A 22,500-nucleotide genomic window follows, 5' to 3' on the forward strand; every position below is an offset into this window, starting at 1 on the left:
TTATTTCTTATGGGGAAAATTCATTCGCATACCGATCATTTCGCATAACAATCAGCCCTCTTGCACGGATTAAAGTCGCTATGCGGGGGTCCACTGTGTATATATATATATATATATATATATATATATATATAGATAGATATATATATATATATATATATATATATATATATATATATATATACATACACACACAGGTCTCCCTCAACATTCGCGAGGGTTAGGGGATCAAGAGCCTCGCGAATGTTGAAAAACCGTGAATGTTTGGTGCCCCAATATATTGTAGGGAAATATAATACAATACTGCTTCCTTAACTTGTTGAACCATGAACAGTCATAAAATACATGAAAACGTCGTAAATTGTACTAAATATATACATGTTATGCTTTAATAACATGTATGTTATTAAATATACAGACTCCACCACTGCCTCCACCACTGCCTCCACCAATGCCCCCACCACTTCCCCAACCACTGCGAGTCCCTACTACCCTCCCTCCTACCCCCGCAACTGGCAGCCAGCCCTCCCACCACTCAGTGTGGTGAGTGTTTTGTTCGTTCATTATTTGCTATTAAACTACAGTATAAATAAAGTAAACCCATTCATGACTGCATATTGGAATGGGTATTCGGACAGGTATTGGACGGTGACATCATGTGTTTAGTCTTGAACACAGCAAAGAATCAAACATTTCTGCTACTGCTAATAATAACAATAGTAATAATAATAATAATAATAATAATAGTAATAATAATAATAATAATAATAATATAATAATACGATATAATTGAAGAAGGAAATTGTACAAAAATACGAGGGAGTGGTTGACACATCGTCAGTGTGACTTTGTTTATGCTGGAGTGAGCATTAGTCTCCCTGCCCTTCCAAACATTTCACAATAATTCAGCGGTTGAGGCAGTGGTATTTAATAACATATATGTTATAAATAATAATAGTACATATTAATAACATGTATTATTATTATTAATAACATGTATGTTATTAAATACCACTGCCTCAATCGCTTCCTCACCAGCTGCCTCACCCACTGCCTCAGTCGCTGCTTCAACAGTTGCCTCAATAGCTGCCTCAACAGCTGCCTCAATTGCTGCCTCAACAGCTGCCTCAATTACTGCCTCAACAGCTGCCTCAATCGCTTCTTCAACAGCTGCCTCAATCGCTGCCTCAATCGCTGCCTCAACAGCTGCCTCATGCACTGCCTCATGCACTGCCTCAACAGCTGCCTCAACAGCTGCCTCACCCACTGCCTCAATCGCTGCCTCAACAGCTGCCTCACCCACTGCCTCAATAGCTGCCTCAACCACTGCCTCAATCGCTGCCTCAACAGCTGCCTCAACAGCTGCCTCAATCGCTGCCTCACCCACTGCCTCAACAGCTGCCTCAACAGCTGCCTCAACCACTGCCTCTACCACTCCAGTTACACTCAGTCTACAAGTACCAAACACAATGAATTATTGTGAAATGTTTGGAAGAGCAGGGAGACTAATGCTCACTCCAGCATAAACAAAGCCACACTGACGATGTGTCAACCACTCCCTCGTATTTTTGTACAACTTCCTTTTTCAATTATATCTTATTTATTATTATTATTATTATTATTATTATTATTATTATTATTATTATTATTATTACTATTGTTATTATTAGCAGTAGCAGAAATGTTTGTTTCTTTGCTGTGTTCAAGAGTAAACACATGTCACCGTCTAATACCTGTCCAAATAACCATTCCAATATGCAGTCATGAATGGGTTTACATTATTTATACTGCAGTTTAATAGCAAATAATGAACAAACAAAACACTCACCACACTGAGTGGTGGGAGGGCTGGCTGCCAGTTGCGGGGGTAGGAGGGAGGGTAGTAGGGACTCGCAGGTGGTGGGAAACTTGAATATGATTTGGCGGCTGGGAATTTGGCAGTTGGGAATTTGGCGGTTGGGAATTCGCGAATGTGTGAAGCCCGCGAAAGCTGAAAATGTGAATGTTGAGGGAGACCTGTATGTATGTATGTATGTATGTATGTATATATATATATATATACATCATATATATATATATATATATATATATATATATATATATATATATATATATATATATATATATATATATATACATACATACATACATACATACATATACATATACAGTGGTCCCTCGTTTTTCATAGTTATTCCGTTCCTGGAGCTGCTACTATAAACGATATCTACGATTTGCGAATCAATTTTCCCCATAAGAAATAATGTAAATACAATTAATCCGTTCCTGACGCACAGAAGTATTAAAACAAAAATTTTTTTACATGAAATATACATGTAGTACATAAACAATACAATGGGAAATGATGAATGAAACATTAACAGCATAACACTTACCTTTACTGGAGATTCTTCTTAGTGTATGGGAGACTGGAGGAGGAGAGAGATTGGATTGTTTATAGTTTGGAAGGGGAATTCCCTTCCAGCAACACCTCAGGTACCAATTGCTTTTCTGGGGTTGCTTCTCTTCTCTGTTTCTTAATGCCACTAGGACCACCTTGAGAGTGACTCTCAAGGTGGTCACTGGAGTCCTGTCTCGCAAAATAACTATCCAGAGAGCTCTCTTTCTGTCGTCTCTTTAAAACTTCCCTAAAATGGGCCAAGACTTTGTCACTGTACATGTTGCCAACATGGCTTGCAACAACCTTGTCAGGGTGATGTTTCTCCATAAAGCTTTCCATCTTACCCCACATAGCAAAAATCTCTTTAATTTCTGAAGAAGGCACCATCTTCCATCTCTCTTCCTCCTCCTCTGCAGCAAGATCCTGAGCTGCAATCTGTTGCTGTTCTTGCTGAAGCTCTTGCAGCTCCTCAGTGGTGAGCTCTTCGTTGTGGTCTTCCACCAATTCTTCCACATCCTCTAAACTCACATCCAACCCCATGGAACTCCCCAGTGCCACAATTGATTTTACAAAAGACATAGGCTCATCAGGGTCAGTCCCAAACCCTTCAAAATCCCACTTGTCGACACAATCTGGTCACAATTTTCTCCAGGCAGAGTTCAAAGTCCCAGTAGTCACTCCGTCCCAAGCCATACCTATAAGGGTTATGCAATGGAGGATGCTGAAGTGTTCTCTCCAAAATTCCCTTAGGGTCAAGTGAGTGTCTGTGGTCACAATCAAGCACCTGTGAAACATTGCTTTGGTGTAGAGTTTTTTAAAGTTTGCAATGACCTGCTGGTCCATAGGCTGGAGGAGAGGAGTGGTATCCAGGGGCAAGAATGCTCAAATTACTAAATAAATAAATAAATGAACCCAAACTCCTCGAAAATTAGGTCATCCAAGCTTGGAGGATGAGCAGGTGCATTGTCCATTACTAGCAGGCACTTGAGATCCAATTTCTTTTCCAGGAGGTAATTCTTCACACTAGGGCCAAACACTTCATTGAACCACTCGACGAAAATTTCCCTCGTGACCCATGCCTTGCTATTAGACTTCCAAAACACACACAATTTACTCTTCATAACATTGTTTTTCCTGAACACTGGGATTTTCAGAATGGTACACTAGTAATGGCTTCACTTTGAAATCCCCACTAGCATTAGCACAGAACATTAGCATCAGCCTGTCTTTCATAGGCTTATGTCCTGGCATTGCCTTTTCCTCCTGTGTAATGAAGGTCCTCTTTGGCATTTTCTTCCAAAAGAGGCCTGTTTCATCACAATTGAACACTTGTTCAGGTTTCAGTCCTTCAGCCTCTACGTACTCCTGGAATTCATGCACATATTTTTCAGCCGCCTTGTGGTCCGAACTGGCAGCCTCACCATGCCTTACCACACTGTGTATGCCAGTACGGTTCTTAAATCTCTCAAACCAACCTTTGCTGGCCTTAAATTCACTCACATCACCACTATTTTCAGGCAATTTCTTTACCAGATCGTTGTGCAACTGCCTAGCCTTTTCACAAATAATTGAAGTCATAAGAGTATCTCCTGCTAATTGTTTCTCATTTCTCCACACCAATAATAACTTCTCAACCTCTTCGAGTACTGGTGATCTCATTTTTGTCAGCATAGTTACCCCCTTTGCAACAACAGCATCCTTGATTTGCTTTTTCTTGGCCACTGTGGAACATATGGTTGTGTAGGGTTTCTTATACATCCTGGCCAGTTCGGCCGCACTTGTACCACTTTCATATTGTTCAATGATGTTTTTCTTAAATTCAATCATATTTCTCACCTTCTTTACCACAGGCTTGGCACTAGGAGCTTTCTTTGGAGCCATGGTAGCTTATTTAGTACTTGCAAGCACTAAAATAAATGGAATATTATGAAATATTTCGCTGGAGCATGTGAGGGGACCTTCGCTCACTGGTAAACAATGCCAGACTGGCTGCCGCCCCGGCTCACACAGTGGGTATGCGTCCTGGACGAACTACTACTCGCGAGTCAACCTATGAAAAGAGAGCCCATGTTCATATGAAAATACCCCTATGATTTCCGAAATCTATGATTGCCGAGAACTACGAAAAGCGAGGGATCACTGTATATATATATATATAGTATATATACACTTACCATTCGACTTATGACCTGCTCGACATACGACCATTCGACTTACGACCTGTTGTGTATGCCAAATTTCTGGGAAATAAACTGTTTGTGTTGTACACAGTGTTTATCCTAAAGCTTACAGTATAGAATACAGTATTAACAGCAAAAAAATTAAAGTAAAAAATGAAATACCAAAATAAAACAATAAAATAAAGTCATTACAAAAATGTGATGTTGATATTCAGTATTAAGGTTCGACTTATGTCCATTTACTTACGATCGGTTGGTTGGAACCGAACTTGGATGATACCTGTATATATGTCGTGCCAGATAGGTAAAACTTGTGATTTTGGCTTAAATAGCAACACTCTTCTTTCCGAATAAGGCAAACTGAAATTTATTTATGCAGTAATTTTGCAAAAATCATTCTGAACCTAACGAAAAAAATATATTTTATTGTGCTTGTTTATTATTAAATTATTGTAAACTTATCCAAAATACATGTATATTTAGTTGGATTAGCCTAAATTAAATTGTGCTTGTTATAATAAGGTTAGGTAAGTTTTCTAAAGTTCTTTTGGTATAAAATTATTAATTTTTACTGTAACATAAATGAAAAAATATATCTTTGAATGTATAAGAGAAAATTTTAGAAAGGGCTTAATTTTAAATGAGTTCTTGCTAATTGACCAGTTTTACCTATTCGGCACAACACGCACACATGCAAACACACTTACAGACACACGCAAACACACACATACACACACATGCAAAAACACACATGCAAACACACACATGCAAACACACATGCAAACACACACATGCAAACACATACATGCAAACACACACACATGCAAACACACACACACACACACACACACACACACACACACACACACACACACACACACACACACACACACACACACACACACACACACACACACCACACACACACACACACACACACCACACACACCACACACACCACACACACACACATGTATATGTATGCATGTATGTACATATGTCCATACATACATACTGAGTGAGAGTGAGTACTAAATATTTTTTCAGAACTATATTAATTAAGGAATGGTATTAAGAGTGAAGAGTTTAATTAACTTTATCATAGTTATTAATCTCTAGCTTCAAGTTATGTATATATAAATCTCAAGTAATCTAAGATCAAGTGAATTAGAGCATTTATTCATTGTTTTAAAATCACTGGAGTTTAAAGGATGATATAAAACAAATGAATGTTCTTGAATTTCAGAGTGAAATTAAAGTTAAAGGTAGGTTTGTTGTGTGAGACACACGAGTGTTTGTACCATCAGGTCAATTTAACCAATATACTTGGTACTTATACTTTAGAAGTACTACTGTACAAAATCTTTTGTATACTTTGCTGGCAGGTGATCAGGTATAGAGGTTGACTCAGTTGTCTGTATTTCACTGCCACCAGGTCGTCTGAACACTAACGAAGATAATGAGAACATGTTGGGCTACGACTTGTACTCTTCCTCCATGGCTGACATCCTCAGTGAACCTTCACTCTCCATGCCCATTTCTGTTGGTCTTTATGCCAAGTGGGGCTCCGGCAAGTCCTTCCTTATTAGAAAACTGAAAGGTAACAACTCTCCCTTTTTCTCTTCGTATTCTTCTTCATCTTCATGTTAATCATCATCTTTGCCTTCATCTTATTATTTTTATTGTTATTATTGTAGTTACAGTAATCCCCCTGTATCCATGGGTGACATGTTGAAAGACCTACCATGGATACCTGAAGCCGTGAGTGAAAATGTGTTTATTTACTTTCAAAGCTTACAATGCGTAGTTTACATGTTGTAAAATATTAATTACAAAGAAAGGCACTAACATGCCTAGGCATTTTGGGCACACTAATCCTGATTCTTACTCTATGTTGGCACAGGTTATGAAGCAGTACATTTTAATATACGGTGGACCCATGGTTTTTGTGATTAATCCGTTCCAGAGTCTGCCGAAAACCAAAATTCACGAAAACCAAAACCATTTTCCACATGAGAAATAATGTAAATCCAGTGAATCCATTCTAGACACCCAAAAGTATTAACAAAAAATATTTTTTTTAGAGATTAAATGTAGAATTACATACAGAAAAGAATGGCAGATCAATATAAAACAATAATAACATCACACTTACCTTTATTAAAGACTCTTGTTGGTGTATGGAAGATGGGGAGGAGGGGAGAGGGAGGAGAAGTTACTATTGTTTGGAAGGGGAATCCCCTTCAATAAAGACTTTAGGTACTGAGTCCTTATCCGGAGTTACTTCCTCTTTGTTTTTTTAGTAGCACTAGGACCAGCTTGAGAGCCACTGGCCCCCTCTCACTCAGAAAATTGTTCCAGAGAGCTCTGTTTCTAGTATCTCTTTAAGATTTGCCTAAAATGGGACAAAGCATTGTCATTGAACATGTTGCAGACACAGCCTGCAACAGCTTTCTTAGGGTGACATTTCTCCACAGAACTTTGCAACTCATTCCACTTTGCACAAATGTCCTTAATCACTGAAGAAGGCATTTTCTTCCCTCCCTCTTCCTTCTCCTCTGAAGCAATTTCCTCAGCTGTGGTCTGTTGCTGTTGCAGATGAAGGTCCTGCAGCTTTTCAGTGATTAGCTCTTCACTGTGGTCATCCACCAACTCTTCCACATCCTGGCCACTCACATCCAACTCCATGGACTTCCCCAAAGCTACAATAGATTCCACAACAGGCATAGGGTTGTCAGGTGTGTGTGGGAAAGTACCCTGGCTGGTGTGTGGGGAAGTGCCTTGCCTGGTATGTGGGGAAGTACCCTGGCTGGTATGTAGGGAAGTACCCTGGCTGGTGTGTGGGGAAGTGCCCTGGCTGGTGTGGGGAAGTACCCTGTCTGGTGTGTGGGGAAGTACCCTGGCTGGTGTGGGGAAGTACCCTGGTTGGTGTGTGGGGAAGTACCCTGGCTGGTGTATGGGGAAATGCCCTGGCTGGTGTGGGGAAGTACCCTGGCTAGTGTGTGGGGAAGTACCCAGTCTGGTGTGTGGGGAAGCATCCTGGCTGATGTGTGTGGGGAAGTACCCAGTCTGGTGTGTGGGGAAGTACCCTGGCTGGTGTGTGGGGAAGTACCCTGGCTGGTGTGTGGGGAAGTACCCTGGCTGGTGTGTTCTTTCTTGAATTCTATCGTGTTTCTCGCCTTCTTTATCAAAGAGCTGGCACTAGCAGCTTTCTTTGGGCCCATGGTGGCTTATTTAGCAGTCACACATAGTAAACAAGCACAAAAAAAATGCATTATTACAAAATGTTTTGTATTATCTCGCAGGGTAATGTTCACTCGCTGAGAAACAATGCCACACTGACTCTGAATGCATCTGTGGGAGGCTTTGTGTGCATGGGACCACTGGGACACGTTCTGTACGACCGCCAAAATCCAAGGGAAATCACGAAAACCAAGGCTATATTTTGACGAAAAAGTTGCTAATAACCAAAATTCACAAAAACCGAGACTCAGGAAAACCAAGGGACCACTGTATATTATTGCACATTGATGTAAAAGTTAGGTAATTGAAGCGATTATCATTAATTAGATTGATAATAGTGAAGTAGTACAAAACATATAACAATATTACAATTAGTAAATTTAGTAATGGCATGATACACTGGCAGAGTATTTCAGGCAAACTTGGGACTAACTTAAGATTAATTAGGCAGTAACTGTCTTAGCTATATACTATATTAACTATAGTAGTGAACCTTATATATATAAGTCATTTTTCATTTACATAAATATCTGTGATCAAGTTAAATTGATAAATTACACACACTAAATTTTTTTGCTGATGGGAAGCACTTTGTGACTTCTCTTAGGCTGTGAAGGACTGTCACCATCACTAATGTTGTGCTGTGGGGCCATTTTTAAGGAAAGTTTAGGGTTATTTTCAGGCCAGGGTAAACCACTGTTAACTGAAACAGTAGAAACTGAATCTATGGATACGGGGGTTTTACTGCATTACGTATTATCATTATTGTTATTAGTTATCACTAGTGGTATAACTAGTGGTGCTACAAGTAGCAGTCACTGTTACTTGTGCTACTTCTGGCACTACTTTGGGTCTCAAGTAGCAACGGCAGTAGCAGCGCTGCTGTTTACAACATTTCTCAACCACCAGTTGCTAGCAGTTTGTTCAGTGAGTTGTAAAACATATTCAAACATGATTATACCAGATCTACCAGAGACCAGTCATGTGGTCCATCATGAGACCAGTCATGTGGTCCATCATGAGACCAGTCATGTGGTCCATCATGAGACCAGTCATCTGGTGCAGCATAAGACCAGTCATGTGGTGCAGCATAGGACCAGCCATATGGTGCAGCATAAGACCAGTCATGCAGGACGATCATGCCTGTCACAGCTGCTGAACCATTATGACAGAATTACGGAGGCATTGGAAGACGACCAAAAAGCAGATGTGATTTACACAGATTTTACAAAGGTGTTTGACAAATGCTGTCATGGAGTGATAGCGCATATAATGAAGGCCATGGGCATTACGGGGAAGGTAGGCAGATGGATTTTCGGTTTCCTAACACACAGAACACAAAAAGTAGTAGTGAACAGGGCAAGATCCAGCATCAGCGAGGTCAAAAGCTCAGCGCCCTCAGTGGCACCTCTGCTGTTTCTCATCCTCATAGCAGACATAGACAAAAACACCTGGCACACTTTTGTATCATCATTTGCAGATGACACTAAAATAAGCATGAAAGTCACTACGGAAGAGGTCATTGAAAAAGTACAGGAAGACAAACAGGGTTTTCCAGTGGACAGTGGAGAACAACATGACATTCATTGTTGATAAGTTCCAGCTGCTTAGGTATGGAAAGACTGAAGAGCTCAAATGGAACACTATATACAAAACTCAAGAGGGTCACCAAATAGAATGTAAGGAACATGTTAAAGACCTGGGAATAATTATGTCATGACAAGACAAAGATTACGACAGCCAGGAAGATGATGGGGTGGCTATTGAGAACTTTCAAAACAAGGGAAATAATGCCGATGGTGACACTCTTCAAACTGCTAGTGCTCCCTCACTTAGAATATTGCTCAGTGCTGACGGCCCCGTTCAAAGCAGGAGAAATATCGGAGCTGGAACAAATACAGAGATCGTTTGTGGCTCACATTGAGCCAGTAAATCACCTAAACTACTGGGAACGCCTGCAAGTCTTGACCATGTATTCACCTGGAAAATACTCAAGGTCCTGGTCCCAAATCTGCACATTGCCATAACAACATAACAGAGTGAGTGATATGGGAGGAAGTGTAAAATAAACCCAATAAGGGAACATTGTATCAACATCCAGGATCCCAGACATCTTACCAGAAGATATCAGAAACACTGCTGGGACAAGTGTAGAAGCCTTCAAGAGGAAACTGGACAAGTATCTTCACAAAGTGCCAGATCAAGCCTCCAGCAGCAACAGCCTGGTTGACCAGGCAAGCACCAACGAGCCTGGCCCATGGCCGGGCTCAGAGAGTAGATTAACTCTCGAAACTCTTTAAAGGTAAGGGTAAGTTATGTGGTCCATCATAAAACTGGTCATGTGGTGCATAAGACCAGTCATGTGTTGCAGCATGAGACCAGTCATGTGGTGCAGCATAAGACCAGTCATGTGTTGCAGCATGAGACCAGTCATGTGGTGCAGCATAAGACCAGTCATGTGTTGCAGCATGAGACCAGTCATGTGGTGCAGCATAAGACCAGTCATGTGGTGCAGCATAAGACCAGTCATTTGTTCCAGCATAAGACCAGTCATGTGGTGCAGCATAAGACCAGTCATGTGGTGCAGCATAAGACCAGTCATGTGATGCAGCATAAGACTAGTCATATGGTGCAGCATAAGACCAGGCATGTGGTGCAGCATAAGACCAGTCATGTGGTCCATCATGAGACCAGTCATGTGGTGCAGCATAAGACCAGTCATGTTGTCCATCATGAGACCAGTCATGTGGTGCAGCATAAGACCAGTCATGTGGTGCAGCATGAGACCAGTCATGTGGTCCATCATGAGACCAGTCATGTGGTGCAGCATAAGACCAGTCATGTGGTCCATCTGAGACCAGTCATGTCGTCAGTTATGATACCAATCATGTGGTGCAGCATAAGACCAGTCATGTGGTGCAGCATAAGACCAGTCATGTGGTGCAGTATAAGACTGGTCATGTGGTCCATTAGTGACCAGTCATGTTGTCCAGTATAAGACCAATCATGTCCAGTATAAGACCAGTCATGTGGTCCAGTATAAGACCAGTCATGTGGTCCAGCATAAGACCACTCATGTGGTCCAGCATAAGACAAGTCATGTGGTCCATCATGAGATAAGTCATGTGGTCCAGCCTAAGACCAGTCATGTGGTCCAGCATAAGACTAGTCATGTGGTCTACCATTACACCAGTTTTTTTTGACCCGAGTAGTTGAACTTTGCATTAGACAAGTGAATTTATAAGTTCACATCAGTCAGACCAGTCCAGAACCCAGTCAGTGCTCACAGATTTGTTGACATTGTTTCTGACAATAGGAGAACTTATTATCATCCTTAAGTAACCAGTGAGGTAAAAGATGACAGTACACATATTTTCTCAAATTTCTTGTCAGAAGAACAGAATTGATGGAACAGGCGATTCTTGGCCAACAAGCAGACCTGTGTGTCCCACATCTGCCTTTTATGGTGTGGTCACTTCTGGTCTTTCTGGGTTATAATTGAGGAAGTCATTCCTTTATTCAAACTAATTATTATTATTATTATTATAATTATTATAGATGCTCCTCAACTTAGGACGGAGTTACGTTTTGATGACCCCATCATAAGTTGAAAATATCATAACTTGAATATGAATGTAATATGATGTAAATAATATTTTTTTTCAACAGACGAGCCATATCCCACCAAGGTAGAGTGACCTAAAAAGAAAAACAAAAGTTTCTCTTTAAATTTAGTAATGTGTACAGAAGAAGGGGTTACTAGCTCTTTGCTTCCAGCATTTTAGTCACCTCTTACAACATGCATGGCTTATGGAGGAAGAATTCTGTTCCACTTCCTCATGGAGAAATGATAAATAAGTAAATAAATAACTTCTGTCACTCCATAAATAAATGAACTAATAATTACTGTTACTGACTGAATACAGCCTCTTCTCACTTAGTCTGAGTGGTCATTTACTGACCACTCAGACTTAGGACCAGCACTACAGCCAGTATGCAAACCTAGGCATTGTATATTAGAGCTGATTTCCTCTATTCTGTTTATTAAAGTATACAGTGCACTACTGGATAAACATTTAAAAATATACTAAAAATGTCATAAATAGTGCAAAGGTGACATTAAAAATATATCTGAAGATGGCTGACACAAACCCACAACCAGTATTGTATGCTCCTCGCTTAATGACCAATTCGCTTTCCGCCATACTCTTAGGAAAGGAACCCCATCATTAAGTGAGGAGAGGCTGTACCAGTATTGAAAAGTAAATATGTAAATGAATACAGGTTTATCCTATCAGTAAAAGTACATTACTGTACAGTACTGAATATGCATTGCTATTGCACCATTGTAAAGTTGAAATATTGTAAGTTGAAGTGTGGTAAAGCAAAGAGCATCAGTAATTGTTGTTGTTTCTGTCACAGAGGAGATGGGTAGCTTCGCACGTCAGTGGGTAGAACCACTGTTTCAGTTTTCACCGCTGGTGGTGCTCCTGGTGGTGCACCTGGCACTCCTGGTTGGCCTCATCTCGGCCGTGCCGACCTTCAGTTGGGTGGTTGGGTTGGCGACGGGCGGCGGTGTGTTCCTGGTGGCGACCCTCTTCTTAGTCGCTATCTGGCATGGCTCTAGACGGTATGTACTCTGTACTGCTCTATAAGGCTCTGTATATAGTCAGTTCACTTATAAAGCTTATCTATTCTAGTACCATCTGACTTATGACTTGCTCAACATACGAGCAATCGTATTTATGATTGTACGTCTGGCAGCAGGGCTGGGCAGGCTGATGCATACTGCTGTATGACAGTTGATCGCTACTCACGGCAACTTGCCATCTTGGGAGAGCTCTCACATCACTCAGGCAGCATCACTTAGAGTTACCCTGCCCTATCAGCATCATCATACTGTATTAACTGTACTGTATTGTATATATGTACCTGGACACAGTGTTTCTCCTAAACTTTACAGTATAAAATACAAAGTAAAAAGTGAGATACAAAAACAAAACAATAAAATAAAATCATTACAATAACTGTGATGTTGATATACAGTAGTAAAATATTTAATAAAAAGTAACATACGATACTATGTAGGTACTTTATATAGCAAAGGTTTGACATTATGCCCTACCCAGTATGTTGGCAATTTTCCAAGGTTTGACTTGCATCCATTTTGATGTACAACTGGTTGGTTGGAACCAAGCTCGGTCGTAAGTTGGATGGTACTAGTATATATAGTCAGCTTTCTTTTAACCCTTTCAGGGGTCCGTCCCGTAGATCTATGGCTTTACGTTCAGGGTCCAAACCATAGATCTACGCCAAAATTCTAGCGGCATCAAATTTAGCGCAAGAAGACTGGTAGGCCTACATCAGAGAATGGGTCTGGGTGGTCAGTGTGCACACTATAGAAAAAATCTGGATGCCTGCATGGCATTGTGGGAACGCCGGCAAAGTAGCTTTGGTCATCATGCCTGGCGGCAAGGAAGCTCACTCCCCACTCACTCTCTGGGTGAATTCTGACTCTCCTCTTCACAACTTGCAGTTCTAAGACTGATGAAAGTGGAGCTGAAGAGGAATTCTATGGTTTTGAACCATATGGTACCATTGTGCCATATGGTACAATGGTACCATGTCATATGGTACAGGGTACAGGGACCCTAATGGAAATAAGTCTGTCTGACTTTTTTGGGTTATCCTAGGTTCTCCAAACATATTACCTGGAGTTTACCTGGAGAGAGTTCCGGGGGTCAACGCCCCAGCAGCCTGGTCTGTGACCAGGCCTCCTGGTGGATCAGAGCCTGATCAACCAGGCTGTTACTGTTGGCTGCACGCAATCCAATGTACGAGCCACAGCCCGGCTGGTCAAGTACCGACTTTAGGTGCTTGTCCAGTGCCACCTTGAAGACTGCCAGGGGTCTATTGGTAATCCCCCTTATGTATGCTGGGAGGCAGTTGAACAGTCTCAGGCCCCTGACACTTATTGTATTGTCTCTTAACGTGCTAGTGACACCCCTGGTTTTCATTGGGGGGATGTTGCATCGTCTGCCAAGTCTTTTGCTTTCGTTGCGAGTGATTTTCGTGTGCAAGTTCGGTACTAGTCCCTCTAGGATTTTCCAGGTGTATATAATCATGTATCTCTCCCACCTGCGTTCCAGGGAATACAGGTTCAGGAACCTCAAGTGCTCCCAGTAATTGAGGTGTTTTATCTCCGTTATGCGCGCTGTGAAGGTTCTCTGTACATTTTGTAGGTCAGCAATTTCCCCTGCCTTGAAAGGTGCTGTTAGTATGCAGTAATATGTACTATCATATGTATATGTACATATGCTGCTAAGTATGATATTCTATGTAACTTTATTTAGGTATACCTAAATAAACTTACTTATGATGCCACATGTGCTTGAGTAAGTTTATTCAGGTGTACAGAAATAGTTACATAGATTATCATACACAGCAGCATATGTATAAAATCCTAGGATAACCCAAAAAAGTCAGGGTGACTTATTTCCATAGGGATCCCTGTATCTGTACCGTATGGTGCCCTGTACTGTATGGTACCCTGTGCCATATGGTACAGTGTGCCATATGGTACCCTGTACCATATGGTACCCTGTATCAAATGGTACCCTGCACCATATGGTACCCTGCACCATATGTTATCCTGTACTGCATGGTACCCTATACCATATAGTACAATGTACCATATGGTACCCTGTAACATATGATACCGTGTACCATATGGTCAATAGGTGTTGGTGGTATGAGACACCAGCCAAGACTGAGTGATTGGCGACACAAGCTAGCTATGACTCCGCAGTTTTCCAGACAAAGCGCTTTGTCATCCACCTCAAGGAACATGTCGAGTTCCTGTACATTTGTAAATATATAATAGAACATTAATAATATACAAAATTTTTTGCATAATTTTGTTGTAAACAATTATTGTAAACAAAATAATGATGAAAATATTAGTGTGTTTATTATGTTGAATACAACAGTACCATATAGTACCATATGGTACAATGAACCATATGGTATCATTGTACTGTATGGTACAATGTACCATATGGTACCATTGCACCATATGGTACCATTGTATCATATGGTACCATTGTACCATATTCTACCATATGGTACCATTGTATCATGTGCCATTGTACCATATTGCACCATTTGGTACCATTGTATCATATGTACAATTGTACTATATGGTACCATTGCACCCTATGGCACTATTGTACCATATGGTACTATATGGTACCGTTGTATTCAACACAACAACCGCCCTAATATTTTCATCATTTTGTTTACAATAAACTTGTAAACAAGTTTTGTAAGCAATATAATGATAAACAAATTAGTGCAGTTATTGTATTGAATACAATGAGTGTACACTTATGCAATATACATTATATTGGTCACACAGGCCACAAATGTTATTAGAAAAAGAAAAAAAAATAGAAAAGAAAAGAAGAAAGTATAAAAAACATAAAATAAAAAAATGCGGTCATTTTGGGTCAACTTCCCACCACTGTATCTCAGTAAGTACTGATCAAATTTTTTTTTTGTTTTATTACCTTCACAAAAATATTATCTTTAATTCTGTAATATTTTTTTTTTTTTTTTTTTTTTTTTCAAAATTTCTTGGACACTGGGGCACCCCTTCCGATTTTGGCCTTGGACCCTGGAAGGGTTAACCCCTTCAGGGTTCAAGGCCAAAATCTGAAGTGGTGCTCCAGTGTCCAAGAAATTTTGAAAAATAAAAAATTATTTTTTCTTACAGAATTAAAGAGCATATTTTTGTGAAGGTAATAAGACAAAAAAAAAAATTCTGATCAGTACTTACCGAGATACAGTGGCGGGAAGTTTGTCAAAAATGATGTGGTGGCGGCAACATCGACGAATTCCACATACGCGTATTATATTATTTTGCGGTTTTTATTGTTTTTTCTTTTCTTTTCCAGTTTTTTCTATTCCTACTAACATTTGGGGCCTGAGAGACCAATACTGTATATAATGTATATATATAAACTCACTGTATTGAACACAATAACCGCACTAAAGTTATTATCATAATATTGTTTACCACTGTTGTTTATTAGAATAAACATCCACAAATCTTGTATAATACAGTGGACCCCCGCATAACGATTTCCTCCGAATGCGACCAATTATGTAAGTGTATTTATGTAAGTGCGTTTGTACGTGTATGTTTGGGGGTCTGAAATGGACTAATCTACTTCACAATATTCCTTATGGGAACAAATTCGGTCAGTACTGGCACCTGAACACACTTATGGAGTGAAAAAATATTGTTAACCGGGGGTCCACTGTACTAATGTTCTATCATATATTTACATATTTACAATCACTGGACATGTTTTTAGAACTGCTGGAGCTTGTGGAACTCCTTGAAACAAGGCACCATGCACAGAGGCACCTTACATTCCTCACACATAAACCGAGTGTCTTTGCGTCTTTGTTGCCGTCGTTTTGTTTGTGCACAGACGATGCATCTCTTCTGAGCAAATTTCTTCTGAGTTGAAGGAAATTGTATTATGAAATGATCACCTTCCCTCCTCAAACGCTTGGGTATATCCTGAGGAATTCAAGGACCGTGTTGTATAGCAGGTGTTCTTACCTGGTACTTCATTATGAGTTGTCTGACAACAGACAAACAAAATTCCCCATACGGTGGTCTGTTGCCAGTCTTTATTTGGTACATATTATATGCATTGAGCATTGAAATGTCCATGAGATGGAAGAAAAGTTTCATGTACCACTTGTAACTCTTAGGAACACAGTCAACAAAACCAATCTGCATGTCACATTTGTCAACCAAGCGCATGTTTTGTGTATAATCAATCACTGTCACTGGTTTTCGAATATGTTCATTAGTCACTCGATCAACTTTGCCACTGTCTTGCATTTCATTACGGTGAATGGTTGTCAACAATGTGACATCTCGTTTGTCATGCCACCGTAATGCCATGATGTCATTGGCAGTAAACACCTGCACGTCATCACCACGAGCACCTGCGTTGAGCCTGGGCATATGTTTACGATTAGAACGCACTGTGCCACACACATCTGTCTTGTTCACTTGCATGAAATCACTGAGTAATGGGCTTGTGTACCAGTTATCGGTATATAATGTATGCCCCTTACCAAGATAAGGTGCCATCATGTTTCTCACTACGTCACCTGAGATACCCAATAACATCTTGGTATCTTTCAATGTTTTACTACCCGTGTATACAACATTATCCAACACCAGGCCACTGTCACAATCACAGAGTACAAACAGTTTTATACCAAAGCGTTTCCTCTTGCTCGGTATATACTGCTTGAATGACAGTCATTCTTTGAACAAAATCAAAGACTCGTCAATTACAAGATTCTTGAATGGATAAAAGTATATGCTGAACTTTTGTTTGAGATACATGAAAACATTTCTAATCTTGTATAACCTGTTACTTCTGTCAGGCCTGGTTTTGTCAGAGAAGTGCAACATACGTAAGAGTAAGATAAACCTGTTCACTGGTATGATTTCACTGAAGACCGGGGTAGAAATTAGCCGATCTGTGGACCAGTATGCTTTTATATTATGCTTATAGACGTGAGGCATAAGCATTATTGTTGCAAAAAGCAAATACATTTCTGCAACAGTCGTCTCTTTCCACCTGTGTAGTCTTGACTGTGGTGATAAGATCATATTTGCCATGGTGTACTCAAAATACTTATTACTTTCCCTGACAATAATTTCCATCAATGGCTGGTCAAAGAATAATTCAAAGATTTCCAGTTCATTGGCCGTGGTTCCAAGGGGACAAGTAGGTAGAATTCCACTTTGAGAGTCATCAAAGTGGTGAGGCTTGGGAACAAAATTGGGATTTTGCTGCCAATCCCACATACGGTTTGCTGGTGGATACTGGACATCATAGGCTGGTTGTGCGGGTGGTTGTGGTGGGCTGGTGGCTGGCGCTCCGCTTTGTCCTTAAACTGACGAGTCAGCAGCGTGGGTCCCAGCGTGGCCTGGTGAGTCGCGCATGGCGGTGCCACTACCATCACCACTAACACCATCCACTGATGCCTGTGGTCTATCCATGCCAAGTGTAGCCACATCATCCTCACTATCACTACCTAAAACTGGTGTTGGGCCACGGGATGTACTCTGGGATGTACTCCTTCCCCTGGGCACAGCATAGGGTACACTACCCGAGCGCATGCGGCGGCGAACATACCGACGCTTCACTGGTGAATATGATTCCTCACTATCACTACTCGAATGATCGTCGAGCGCAATAAAATCACAGTCCACGTCACTATCATCATCATTACTGAAGTCAGAGGCCTGGCCACGCGAAAATATTAGTTTTCTCTTGCGATGAGGAACAACTGACCGTGAGTCACGAGTGCCCACACCAGAGGTAGAAGGTTGAGGATCGTCAGGGTTTTCTGCACTATTATCGATATCCTGGTCATTCTTTTCGGTCACTAACTGATCAAAGCCATAGAATTCGTCTTCATTTCCACTTCCGTCAGTGTCAGAACTATCAGATAGGAAGAGGAGAGTCCCAATTTTCCGGGGAGTGAGAGCTGACTTGCGACGAGGCATGGTGAACAAGGGTAACTGAGCCGGCGTTCCCACAATGCTATGCGGGCGCCTAGATTTTTTGTTTATGGCGCACACCCACCACGCAGACCCGTTCTCTCACATGTAGGCCTATGAGCGTTTTCGCGCTAAATTTGACGGTGCTAGAATTTTGGCATAGATCTACGGTTTGGACACTCAATGTGAAGCCGTAGATCTACGGGACGGACCCTGAAAGTGTTAAAGTACCTTTTTATTGCCATTTTTTATAAAGTACATCTGTATAGTCAGCTCTCTTATAAATCTCCTCCCTATACAGTCAGTTCTGTTATAATGCTCCTCTATATACAGTCAGTTCTATTATAAAGTTCTTCTATTTAAATAGTCAGCTCTCTTATAAAGCTTCTCTATATAGAGATAGGTCTTATGAAGCTCCTATATAGAGTCAGGTCTTATAAAGCTCCTCTGTATAGTCAGGTCTTATAAAGCTCCTCTGTATACTTCGTAGAGGAGCTTTATAAAACTCCTCTATATACTTTGTAAAGGAGCTTTATAAAGCTCCTCTATATACTTCATAGAGGAGCTTTATATGAGACTGTACTTATCAAGACTCCGAGCTAATTAAAGTGTTACTAACCTGATTGTGATGTTCACTCAGGTATGACTGGCAGATCTGGTACAGATGGAGCGTGGCACTAGAAAAGCAGATGTCGGCGTTCAAGTTGGTGTTGCAAGTGATCTTCTGCTCTCCGCCGGGAGCTCAGTGGAAGGAGTGGAAGGACGGAGTGCAGGCACGACCCCTCAAGTGAGTACCCATCACCCACAGTGCAAGTCACTCTTGAAAAACTGGCAAAGCTTGTGTTTGTGAACTCTCTGACAGTGAACACTAATTTTTTATTTATTATTATCACACTGGCCGATTCCCACCAAGGCAGGGTGGCCCGAAAAAGAGAAACTTTCACCATCATTCACTCCATCACTGTCTTGCCAGAAGGGTGCTTTACACTACAATTTTTAAACTGCAACATTAACACCCCTCCTTCAGAGTGCAGGCACTGTACTTCCCATCTCCAGGACTCAAGTCCGGCCTGCCGGTTTCCCTGAACCCCTTCATAAATGTTACTTTGCTCACACTCCAACAGCACGTCAAGTATTAAAAACCATTCGTCTCCATTCACTCCTATCAAACACGCTCACGCATGCCTGCTGGAAGTCCAAGCCCCTCGCACACAAAACCTCCTTTACCCCCTCTCTCCAACCTTTCCTAGGCCGACCCCTACCCCGCCTTCCTTCCACTACAGACTGATACACTCTTGAAGTTATTCTGTTTCGCTCCATTCTCTCCACATGTCCGAACCACCTCAACAACCCTTCCTCAGCCCTCTGGACAACAGTTTTGGTAATCCCGCACCTCCTCCTAACTTCCAAACTGCGAATTCTCTGCATTATATTCACACCACACATTGCCCTCAGACATGACATCTCCACTGCCTCCAGCCTTCTCGCTGAAACATTCATCACCCATGCTTCACACCCATATAAGAGCGTTGGTAAAACTATACTCTCATACATTCCCCTCTTTGCCTCCAAGGACAAAGTTCTTTGTCTCCACAGACTCCTAAGTGCACCACTCACTCTTTTTCCCTCATCAATTCTATGATTCACCTCATCTTTCATAGACCCATCCGCTGACACGTCCACTCCCAAATATCTGAATACATTCACCTCCTCCATACTCTCTCCCTCCAATCTGATATCCAGTCTTTCATCACCTAATCTTTTTGTTATCCTCATAACCTTACTCTTTCCTGTATTCACTTTCAATTTTCTTCTTTTGCACACCCTACCAAATTCATCCACCAATCTCTGCAACTTCTCTTCAGAATCTCCCAAGAGCACAGTGTCATCAGCAAAGAGCAACTGTGACAACTCCCACTTTGTGTGTGATTCTTTATCTTTTAACTCCACGCCTCTTGCCAAGACCCTCTCATTTACTTCTCTTACAACCCCATCTATAAATATATTAAACAACCACGGTGACATCACACATCCTTGTCTAAGGCATACTTTTACTGGGAAATAATTTCCCTCTTTCCTACATACTCTAACTTGAGCCTCACTATCCTCGTAAAAACCCTTCACTGCTTTCAGTAACCTACCTCCTACACCATACACCTGCAACATCTGCCACATTGCCCCCCTATCCACCCTGTCATATGCCTTTTCCAAATCCATAAATGCCACAAAGACCTCTTTAGCCTTATCTAAATACTGTTCACTTATATGTTTCACTGTAAACACCTGGTCCACACACCTCCTACCTTTCCTAAAGCCTCCTTGTTCATCTGCTATCCTATTCTCCGTCTTACTCTTAATTCTTTCAATAATAACTCTACCATACACTTTGCCAGGTATACTCAACAGACTTATCCCCCTATAATTTTTGCACTCTCTTTTATCCCCTTTGCCTTTATACAAAGGAACTATGCATGCTCTCTGCCAATCCCTAGGTACCTTACCCTCTTCCATACATTTATTAAATAATTGCACCAACCACTCCAAAACTATATCCCCACCTGCTTTTAACATTTCTATCTTTATCTCATCAATCCCGGCTGCCTTACCCCCTTTCATTTTACCTACTGCCTCACGAACTTCCCCCACACTCACAACTGGCTCTTCCTCACTCCTACAAGATGTTGTTCCTCCTTGCCCTATACACGAAATCACAGCTTCCCTATCTTCATCAACATTTAACAATTCCTCAAAATATTCCCTCCATCTTCCCAATACCTCTAACTCTCCATTTAATAACTCTCCTCTCCTATTTTTAACTGACAAATCCATTTGTTCTCTAGGCTTTCTTAACTTATTAATCTCACTCCAAAACTTTTTCTTATTTTCAACAAAATTTGTTGATAACATCTCACCCACTCTCTCATTTGCTCTCTTTTTACATTGCTTCACCACTCTCTTAACCTCTCTCTTTTTCTCCATATACTCTTCCCTCCTTGCATCACTTCTACTTTGTAAAAACTTCTCATATGCTAACTTTTTCTCCCTTACTAATCTCTTCACATCATCATTCCACCAATCGCTCCTCTTCCCTCCCGCACCCACTTTCCTGTAACCACAAACTTCTGCTGAACACTCTAACACTACATTTTTAAACCTACCCCATACCTCTTCGACCCCATTGCCTATGCTCTCATTAGCCCATCTATCCTCCAATAGCTGTTTATATCTTACCCTAACTGCCTCCTCTTTTAGTTTATAAACCTTCACCTCTCTCTTCCCTGTTGCTTCTATTCTCCTTGTATCCCATCTACCTTTTACTCTCAGTGTAGCTACAACTAGAAAGTGATCTGATATATCTGTGGCCCCTCTATAAACATGTACATATGACAAATATGTACGTATGACAAATTTTATTGTGGCTTTTTGCGAGTTGTTCCAGCTGCTGTATTATGATTTTTTATTGGAAATAAGTCACGGTGTTTGACTTTTTTTGGGTCATTCTGGGATAAATCTTGCTAATGCTTGTTTGCCAGTATTAGACCAAGACATGATGACACTTTTCTGATTCCATTGTTCGATAACAAGTGATTGTTTTCCAAAGGTTCGTGTTCGCTGAAGGAGCCAAGCCGAGCAGCACGGCAGCCGGGGAGAACTCTGTGGTTCAAATGCTGGGGTCACTCTTCGACATGGTGGAGAGAGAGTATGGCATGTTTGCTACCAGGTTCTACAGAGCCTTTAGGCCTAAGGCCCGTAAGTAGCATTGTAATTATGTAATAATGTCTTAACCTTGTTTTTGGTTTGAAATTTTTTTTCAATAAATTTCTTATTGTTCATAACATAAATAATTTCCAGGCACCTGAAGACAGATTGGTGACAGTTTCAAATGCCTAGAGGTTTTTGTCCATCAATTTTGTGAAAAGTTGCAATTTTTTTCAATTTTTTTCTAAATTTTCTGTTTGTTGCTTCTTCAAGCTCCTGAAAATGGTCTAATGACCTGCTGAAATACCTAGAGCTACTTATTCATCAGTTCAGTAACTTTGTTGCATGTTGTTTCACCTGGGCACACACAGAGG

At 40.9% G+C, this 22,500-nt stretch overlaps 1 protein-coding gene across 1 annotated transcript in view; it reads left to right on the top strand.

The window, feature by feature from the left end:
* The window catches only part of Arms (Ankyrin repeat-rich membrane spanning), a 707,292-nt gene that overhangs the window by 261,568 nt on the left and 423,224 nt on the right, over nt 1–22,500 (top strand). Inside the window, exons 9-13 of the mRNA XM_070095086.1 lie at nt 6,017–6,181; nt 12,247–12,454; nt 19,068–19,214; nt 22,029–22,177; nt 22,498–22,500. The exon at nt 22,498–22,500 is cut by the window's right edge and continues 277 nt beyond it. Of these exons, the coding sequence (XP_069951187.1) occupies nt 6,017–6,181; nt 12,247–12,454; nt 19,068–19,214; nt 22,029–22,177; nt 22,498–22,500 (672 nt within the window). The remainder of the gene's footprint in view (nt 1–6,016; nt 6,182–12,246; nt 12,455–19,067; nt 19,215–22,028; nt 22,178–22,497) is intronic.

This window comes from Cherax quadricarinatus, chromosome 49, assembly GCF_038502225.1.
Source record: "Cherax quadricarinatus isolate ZL_2023a chromosome 49, ASM3850222v1, whole genome shotgun sequence".
Classification (NCBI taxonomy): domain Eukaryota; kingdom Metazoa; phylum Arthropoda; class Malacostraca; order Decapoda; family Parastacidae; genus Cherax; species Cherax quadricarinatus.